Raw genomic sequence first — 9,885 nt, 5'->3', positions numbered from 1 at the left:
GTGTGTGTGTGTGTGTGTGTGTGTGTGTGTGTGTGTGTGTGTGTGTGTGTGTGTGTGTGTGTGTGTGTGTGTGTGTGTGTGTGTGTGTGTGTGTGTGTGTGTGTGTGTGTGTGTGTGTGTGTGTGTGTGTGTGTGTGTGTGTGTGTGTGTGTGTGTGTGTGTGTGTGTGTGTGTGTGTGTGTGTGCTCTTTTTCTTTAATTTTCGAAAAATAAACTCTTCATTCTCAAGAAGCAAGATATCCACACATTTCAAAGCTAAGTGGGCCACTTAACTGAAGTTAACGAAGGGTAAATTTTTAGGACTTGCACCATTGTATAAGCATATGCTCTAAAGGGCAATGCTAACAAGTTGATATAACTCTTTCCATTGGGATGACAAGATACTATATCATATCCACCAAATTGGAATTCTTGGAGCAATAGAAATATTTCTTAGAAAAAATAAATTCTAACTAACTCTTCAAATTAGTCAAAACATCAAGGATTCTCCTTATTTGAAAGACATGTCATAGGTACAACAAAAAAGGACCCAAACATTGCTATATTATCCTCAAATTGAAATTGGTTTGTTTAGGCGAATGTATAAGCAATCTTGAGTTCATTGCTTGTTCACTTGAAACAACCCAATAAATTGAACCTATTATCAATAGCTTTGAGAAGATTGAGATAGTGGAGATCCACTAAGATGCAGCTAGAGCTAGCTTATGAGCTTGCACCATGTTTTTAACACCTGATTTGATACTCTTAAAATGGTAGTTATAATGAGTATTTGAGTTGGCAAGAAATCGATTGGTAGCCTCCTTAAAAATGACAGAGTTCTCAAGCTCAAATCGTTCCATTATGTGTTGAGGAAGTGCTATGCATGCATCAATACTCCTAACACCTTCACTACTTGGGAAGAAAGCTACATTGCCAGCTTCATGAATAGATGCACATCAAGCAACGAGCGGCTTACCCCATCCAAAATCTATATCAAAGATGGGAAATTTTGGTGAGCTAGATACACGCATTCGAGCTATATTGAGTGTACATGTAGAGAAGAAAATGTCTTCATTATGTTGAGACACCTCTAGCCAATGTAGAAAACCCCAATAAGTTGAGTTGGTGCAACAAGATATGGAAGCATGAATGCGCATAGCTGTCATACGAAGGTCTTCATTTAAAAGTTCTCCAACTATGCAAGTTGCTATGGTCCACATCAATGCATTACCAAAGAAGCTTTGTGGAAGCATTGGTTCCATCCTACTTCTCATGTTGACAACACTTAGAAAGCCTATCTTTTTGTTTGATAAAGTGCCTCTTGCCTTTGTGGTGCATTTCCATATATGGGCACAAACAAGCTCATATGAGCTGAATTTTCCATGCACCATTTTTTTAAGTAGCCCCACCATATCTTTGGTATAGGAAAATACTTTTTCAACCCTACTTAGAGGTTTTCCTATTTGCTTCATATCGTTGTGCTCATCAATCTTCTCAACTTTGAACATTGCCTTCTCTATTGATGGTGTTTGGACCTTGAGAACTGACCTTGTATGTGTTGGCAAGAGAGAAATAGTTTCACCTCTTGCACATTGAGCCCATGATTTCATAAAGTGCCACATGGAGTTACCATCTGCAATGACATGGCTATGTGCAAGCCCAAGTGCAACACCTGAACCATGATCAAAACATGTCGCCTATCCGCAAAATATTTAAAAAGGTTGTAAGCAACACAAATATTTTAGTAAATGTAATTTAACTTAGTCAATATGCACTTGGTACATTTTTTAAGAAAAAAGTTCTGAATGAATTGATAGTTGAAAGGCTTCAAGTTTAAACATTTTTTAAATATTGGTGCTAGGATACCTACATGCTCTGCACACGAATTGAGGTAATAGGTGGCATAATCAATTAATCATCAATCACATCAATGGACCAAATGAGCATTTCTTGCTTAATTAGAAGGTGTATATGATGTGATAGTAATAACAATAATTTCTCTACATGGTAGAAATGATTCCAAGATGGAAGCCTATTGATCGGGGAAAGCGAATGACTTTAATATGGTAGGAACAATTCTAAGATGCCTCTAATGTAGTTCCCTCAAATCCAAGTTTTGAACCCATGTGGCTCCAATCATGAAAATTAGAGTCCCATGCATGACCATTCCCATTCCCATTCGACCACCATAAAGGCAAGCCAAATGGATGTGACAATCCATTCCTCTTTTTATTTAGACCATGTGCTGAGAGAGAGAGAGAGAGAGAGAGAGAGAGAATGTGAAGAAACGTACATGGTAACAAGAGAGAGTGTGTGTGTGGGTGTGTGTTTCATCTACCTGGATGGAGAGGAGGGGTGCGACGAGAAGGTTGTGGTCGGCGGAGAAGTGAGCCAAGGGGACGAGCTAGTCAAACAAGGGCTGCGTCATCTCGAAGTTGGTCAACTGAAGCTCCTCAAAGCTATCTGCATGGCCGTCCAACCGGGCGTGGACCTCCACAAGCTCGGCACCCATGTCGTTGCAGTCCAAGTGGAGGCGGCCAGGGGGATAGGTCATGCAGAATGGATGCAAGATGCAAGGAAAATGGAAAAACCAGGATTTGTGGAGATTGGTGATGATACTGCACATCCTATCGTGTAGATTGGAAAATTTCCTTTGTCCATGCAAGATGGGAAAAAGAAATACCTGTCTGATGTATTTCATATCCCGAATATCACCAAGAACCTGGTTTTTGTTGGTCAAATGGTTGAGCAGGGCTTGCAGGTTAGATTTAATCATCATGGATGCTTTGTTGAGGATATGAAAAATAAAGGTCGCTTGATAACAAAAGGAAAGAAGAAGAGCATAATGTTTACGTTGGATCCAGACATGCCTGAATTGAGTGCAGCAACGTTTGCACATGGGTCCGATGTAGTTGCAGATATTGATATCTGGCATAAACGCACTGGTCATGTTAATGTACAGCAACTTAAATCAATGCAAGCCCAAAATATTGTTGCAGGATTGCCTAAATTCAAGGTTGTAGAAATGCATAAGGTATGTGAGGCCTGTCAATTTGTAAAACAGGCAAGGAAACCATTTCCTAGACATGTTCAAGAGAGTAAGAAGCCATTGGAATTAATCCACTCTTATGTGTGGACTACTAAAGCTGCATCTATTGTAGCCTGTCATTATTTTGTCACTTTTATTAGTTATATCCTCCCTGAACTTGGGGTAAGCCAACAATAAAGTACATACTAATGAACACCCATTTCATTTATGGAATGTCAAGTGGTTGCAATTTCCTAGGAATTTTAACATGTTCTGCCTTAATGCGTTGAAAAGACAAACATTCCGTGACATATTTGAGTACGTCTCCCTTAAGCCTTTCCCAAAAATAGCTCTTCAATTTTCTTGAAAAATATGCTATGGTATGACTTTCTTGCATAAGTGCACATCCTAAAGCAAGTGCGCTAGCATCAGTTACCAGTTCAAACTCCTTACTAAGATCAAAAAGTTTCAGGATGGGTGCTGATACTAAGCTTTGCTTTATTTTGTCAGAGCTGGTCTATTCAGCAGGTGACCATACAATTGCTATTTGCTTCTTTAGTAGATCAGTCAGATGTGTTGCAATCAAAGCATAATCTTTGATGAAAATTCTGTACCACCCTGTCAACCCAAGAAACTACGAATTTCTTTGACAAAAGTTGGTGTTGGCCATTCCAAAACGTCTCTGGCCTTAGCTGGATCTACTAAAATTCCTTCTGCTGATACAATGAATCCCAGATATTCAATCTAGCACTTGAAAAATGCGCACTTCTTCTTCTTAGCATAAAGCTTGTATGCTCTCATTGTTTCAAGAACAATGCGAAGCTGGGGTTCATGATTCTTTCCTTGTTTTGAGTAGACTAGGGTATCATAATGAAAGACGAGTACGAAGTCATCAAGATAGGGTCTAAAGATATCCTGCATTAACCTATTGAAGGTAGCAAGAGCATTCTCAGCGGCCCGAATGAAATCACTAGGAATTTGAAGTGTCCATACCTTGTACTGAATGCAGTCTTTAAAATATCTTCCTCTTTGATTCTTATCTAATAATATCCAGATCTGAGATCTATCTTTGAGAATATATTTGCCACTTGAAGACGGTCAAGTAATTCATCTATTCTTGGAATGGGGTATTTATTTTTTATGGTTGCTAGGTTCAATTCTCTATAGTCAATGCATAGGTGAAGCATTCCATCTTTCTTCTTTTGGAACAACACTGGAGCTCCCCATGGTGAACTGCTAGGACGGATGTAGCCTTGGTCTAACAGTTGCTTGAGTTGCTCTTTCAGTTCGATAGCTTCTAGGATGGACATCTTATATGGCCTCTTTGCGATCGGTGCAGCTCCTGGTACAAGTTTGATTTCGTGGTCGACTTTCCTTTGGGGAGGAAGTTCCGTCAGGTCTTCAAGGAATACGTCTGCGTATTCCTTTAACCATGAAGATTCTTCTCCAGATTCCTAATTTTAATCTAGCTTATTCAGCTTAATCAGATAGACAGGTAGGCCCTTTTGAACACCTTTTATTATCCGTGTTGCTTTTGCCAACTGTATTTTTGGCTTACCAGCCTCACCTTGAGTCGTGACTAGTTCCCCTTCAGAATTACGGAAGAAGACTTGGCCCTTGTGGATGTGGGCATCATTAGGTATTAGCCAATCCATTTCGAGTAAACATTCATGGACACCTAGGTTCATTACCGTGAATCTCACAAAAGTTGGCTTCCCACCCAGTAGGAATTTCACCTTAGCAGTTTGCCTAGTACAAGTGACCTCACAACCATTTGCTAATTCAACAACTAAAGTAGGTGCATCTATTGTGGGTATCCCTAATCTTTTTGCACAGATTGGTGAAATGAAGGAATGTGTACTGCCATAGTCAATCAAGGTTTTGAAGCTTTTACCTTGATATTCTGATGGAGTTTGAATCACCGAGAATTGGCGATTCGGACCCTTCTTGTGAAGAGTGGTGTGAACCATCACCCTCTCAATGTCAGCATCCATGGATGGATCTTCTTCATTGTCCAGCTCCTTGTTGGGAACATTGGAGGTTCTTCCTCTAGCCATAACGGTGGTTCCTTGGCCATGAGTGGCTCTATTTTGACCTTGGAATTGCCCCTGGCGATGCCCTCTACCAAGCTTGGGACACTCCCTCTTGAAGTGTCTAGGCTCATTGCAATGGAAGCAACATGGGTTGCGATCATTGCTTTGTGTTGGAACAGAGTTGTTGACGGCATCGACTCTAGCTTTCTATCTTTGGCCCTGATTCTGACCCTGTGCTCTCTTAGTCTGAGCCTTAGACATGTCCTTATTTTGATCCTTGTAAGGCCAAATCCTGTTGTTCCTTGGTTTGGTCTGCACCTCTTGTATTATTGGAGCAACTCGAATGAGTGCATCTTGTAGGTCCGTTGGGCGCATTGATTCCAATCGAGTGTTTATCGGTGGATTCAACCCAATACAGAATTTTGACACCTGTTGTGTCATATCCATTGGAGGTGCATACTTTAGGAGTGAAAATAACTTCGAATAATATGCTTCAAGGGATAATCCTAGCTGCTTCAAGTCATAGAATTCATTCATCTTTTGTGTGCAGTAGACAGGTGGTAGACACCTCCCTCTCATAGCTTCCTTAAGCTTATCCCAAGTGACTGTCCCCTCCGAGATCGCCTAGTCTCTACACCACTATTTCCACCAAAGTCTTGCTTTTATTATTAGCTTAAGTTTGGCGAGCATGGCTTGGTTAGCAAGTGCAGTTCTTGCTACCCCAAAATAGTCCTCCAAGGACTCAATCCAGATCTTAGCATCAGCTTGAATAGTCCTTCCCTTGCCATCAAACTCAGGTGGCTTAATTTGTTTGAGAATGATTTTTTCTCTTAAGTCGTAGCTGGACTTAGTGCAAGAGTCGGATTTGGAACCTGCACTTGGGGTTGCATCTGAACAATAAGATTCTTTATGTTAACATCTTATCATACGTTCTCATATTACGTTAATATGACTAGCACATCTTTTTAGCGAAGTGATGTAATCACTTAACACCTTAGTTAACATTTATGATCAAGATAGACAATTGTAAAAGGTCTTATTTATTCATGAAGGCATAACCCCTTGAGTACATTTATTTTGGATAAGTAGGACAAGCTAATTGATACATCAGTTTGGGAAAAATAGGATTGTGTTACAATTGGCTACAGGGACGGAATAATAATATGGAGTGGGGTCATGGATTTTCAGGAAATGGTAAGTTATGGGAAGCTTGAGGTATCCCTTCCTTTTATACCCGTTCTTCTTATAATGCCCTAACACTTTGATTCTGTCAGTAGAGATCACCCGGGCCACTTCTTCATAGACATACTTGTTTTGCTTGACTTGCCGACCACTAACGTGCAAAGTTGCGTTTACGCGATCTTCCACAAAGATGAATAGCTTCATGATCTTTAAATCCTCCATCCACTTGATTCTCTTCATGTTAGTCTGAAGGTACGCGAGTTGGTGGGCTACTATGTAGTATATTCCTGAGTCTCCTGTCCATCTCCACTTCGCATACAAGGGTGAAGTATTATAGATGCGGTCTAGAATATTCATCATTCCAAGCCTCTGGACGATAATTTGAAGCATGCATTGTAGTCATGAACATGACCTGGAACACCAAGAACTTGCTCCATGCTTCGTGACTCTGCAACTCAACATCCATAAGTGAGTAAGGAAATATTTTCAACAGAAAACACTGCTCTATTCCACTCACTCTCCCCTATTTATCCCCTTATTCCCTTTATTTTCCTCCATTAAGTTCCCTTGTAATCTTTAGATCACGTTGGTTTGCTCTAATACCAACTGTGACGTGTCTACTTGTCCACTTGTGGGACACATCTTAGCAACCCATTGGGAAGAGGGTCTAGAAAGCACCACCTGGCACTCGCAAGGAATGTCTCAGGGTTTGTGATCTAGGTCTTCCCGAGTCTACCCCAAAGCAGAAGTATCCGGCCCTTCCCGCTTAAGATCGACCTGAAGTCAGGGTTTTTTTCCTATCAGCCAAGTCTCTAGAAAGTGGCTAGCGTCAAGCTTCAGATGAACCACTTTGCATAGGAACAACAGAGTCGAAGCGGATTTATACTACACTTGGTTCATGGAGAATGGAAAATGAGAGGGATGCGAAGCTCAACCTTTCTGCCCATAAGGCATAGTCCCATACCGCTCCCCTAAAACAACATAAATCGGGATTCTAACTCTACCGACTCTAGGTCTTCACAGTTTTGTTATCACGACTTTTGAGAAAAGTTCCAAGCTAACTGGGACCACCCTTTCGTAGGACGGACCCAAGTTGCGTCCAATGCACTTTCCTCGAGTTACTTAGTTATCTAATTACCTACCACATTATGTTTGACATACAAAGGCAGCTTTCTTAATTAATCAATTTAAACACAGGTTCCTTCACGTAACTTAGGCATTGACATTTTAAAAAAAATATCAAGCAAGTTCATTTTCCAAATATTTGACCTTTATTTATCATAGTCTTGGAATACATCAAGTATCATGCCCGAAGACTATCCCAGTAATCAACAGGATTGCTGCTCCAAGTTTCGCCCGTAGACTAGTACACGGGCCTCGAGAACCCATCTCCAGTCACGTCAACCTCTTGTGTGGGGTCCGGAGACAATGAATTTATGGCCAGAGCCTCCCTTGGCGCCCAAGCGTCCTCCCATTCCACGTAGCACCCACGGATAGACCTCTCGCCGCAGGTTTGGTCCATGTACCCGGCGCGGCCAACAACCCCCTTGGATAGGGCCAGGTAGGCAGTCGGAGGTAACTAAACCCACCTCTCCCTCTAGGCTATTAACTTGAAGCATTAAGTGTGTGGCCTTGAATTAGTTCCTTGAGCAAAGAAGTTCAAACAATGTACCTAAGTGTACAATCACATTCATTTTTGTGGTCGTTCGTACGACCAACTGCTAAGGTGTGATTCCTTTTTCCCAAATGCTCTGACCATTCAATCCTAGATCATTCGCGACTTGGCAAGATTCCAAGGGCTTGGCAAGCTAGGTTGCTTGTTTCCCCTTTTTTTTTGGGTTACGGTTTGTACCCTACCGGTCTCCTTATACTATAGTCAAATAGATCTTAGACAACCCCGTCATCCTTGGTTGGTCAATTTGCTTCTTGGCAATTCACAATTTCCCTAAGTTTGACAAATCGGTCCCCAAGAGAGATGGTTGTAGTAGGGCGACTACTCGACTTATTAATGAATTTGGCTTGTAATTAGATCTCGCCTCCCTTGGCCTAAGATGTAGTAGTAGCATCTTATGCTTTAGTTGCAATAGCATCTGACCTTGTAGACTAGTTGCACGAGATAGGTAGCAGTGCCTATCTTGAGGTATTACATCCCTTTGTTTGTCAATATTACTAGTATTCGTGTCCTAAGGCCTAGTACCCTCTCATTACTCGCAACATAGAACGATCTAAGTATGAGAATGATGGATTAACTATGGAAGCGCAATACTAAGCAACGTTTTAACTTAACTTGAACTATCTTTCATATTGAATGTATCTATCATTTCATGCCTATTGCATCCTATATGCTTTTCATGAAATGAAATATAACCCCTTTTTCTTTTCATACATCTACTTATGCATGCACGTTGCTTATGTATGCAAGTTATGCTACGTAAATTTATAACATTATAAAAACATAATCTTGTATTTTCCCATGCAAGTCCGTGAATAAGAATGCAGTTGCTTATGCGAATTCTAAATAAAATATAACTCTTTTATTCCTCCCCATAGCAGCTAGCTATTCTTTAATTAAACAATATCCTTCTATGAATTAACCTATTTATGGTGGTCACAAGGGATTTTTTCCAACATAAATCACCCAATGCAAACCTTCCAGTGCACAAGGACATCGCAATTTATATTTAACCTATAGGCGAGATGCAACTAGGACATTATTGCATAAGTGCATCTTTTAACACCTAAACCGTATACTAAAAAACGCAACCTGAAAATCTGCCGGAGGGGTATTATCCATTCTTGCGCTTCGGGTGGGGACTCCTACATGCGCTCCTCTTACTCTTACGTGTGCTCCTCTTGTGTGGCACTTTGGGGCCATCGCAATCGGGACTTGGGAATAAGTCAGCCAGGTGGAGGGTGTGCAGAAATTTTCTGCAAGTTGGCAGTCCTCCCTTCCCGCAAGGAAACTCCCTTCTCAGACAATTGCATCCCTTACGCGATTCTGCGGATGAAGCACCCTTAAGAAGGCTCTTTGTGGAAGCTTCTTAAGAAGCTTCTTTAGCTTCTTTTTTTTCTGTCAAGTGACAGCATCTCCTCCTCCTCAATCATGATATGGTGGCGAAGATAATGGTGGTGGCATTTGGTAGCCTAGCAGAGTGTTGGCGGAGCAAGGGGGCATGGCACGTAGGTGGAGCAAGGGAGGGGCTAGCGGCGCTGAAGACGACCAGGGGGGGCTTCCCCTTATATAGTGGGGAGGGGGTGCTTCACGAGGGGGGAGACCGCCATTTAACGACCGCCACCCCTACATATGGGGGTGCATGCACCCCTCTACCACTCTACTCCCTCTCTCTCTCTCCCCGACATGCTGTCGGCAAGGGAGGGAGAGAGAGAGAAAAAAAAATTGAATTAAATTTAAAAATTTAAAAGGGGGGTTCTCATGGGGGAGGCACAGGAGAGATGTTACATCCTCATCCCACTTCTCCTTAGCAATGGAGAGTTGGTCAATATGATGAATTGAATATTCATTCAAATGAAGCACGATGATGGCCTGAGCTCTTTCATTGGATGGATCAATAACTTTGGTCCCTTTTACGAAGGGCTAGTAGCCTCGTTCCATCATTTTATATTTTACTAGGACTGCCCAAGGATGGAAATATTTTCCATTGA

The 9,885-nt window shown here is 41.5% G+C and overlaps 1 protein-coding gene across 1 annotated transcript; it reads right to left on the bottom strand.

Moving 5' to 3' along the window:
• Positions 1 to 935: 935 nt before the first annotated feature.
• On the bottom strand, positions 936 to 2,491 carry LOC148032031 (hydroxycinnamoyltransferase-like). The gene is made up of 2 exons (XM_087683870.1): positions 2,471 to 2,491; positions 936 to 1,676 (listed from the first exon to the last, which is right to left on the bottom strand). Exons 1-2 carry the CDS (start codon positions 2,489 to 2,491, stop codon positions 936 to 938), a joined length of 762 nt encoding a protein of 253 aa, XP_087539996.1.
• Positions 2,492 to 9,885: the final 7,394 nt, after the last annotated feature.

Source organism: Lygodium microphyllum, chromosome 8, assembly GCF_053477565.2.
Source record: "Lygodium microphyllum isolate KBCC chromosome 8, Lygodium_microphyllum_v1.1.10, whole genome shotgun sequence".
Lineage (NCBI taxonomy): Eukaryota > Viridiplantae > Streptophyta > Polypodiopsida > Schizaeales > Lygodiaceae > Lygodium > Lygodium microphyllum.
The sequence above is the reverse complement of the archived record's forward strand: the minus strand, read 5'-3'. Positions and strand labels throughout refer to the sequence as shown.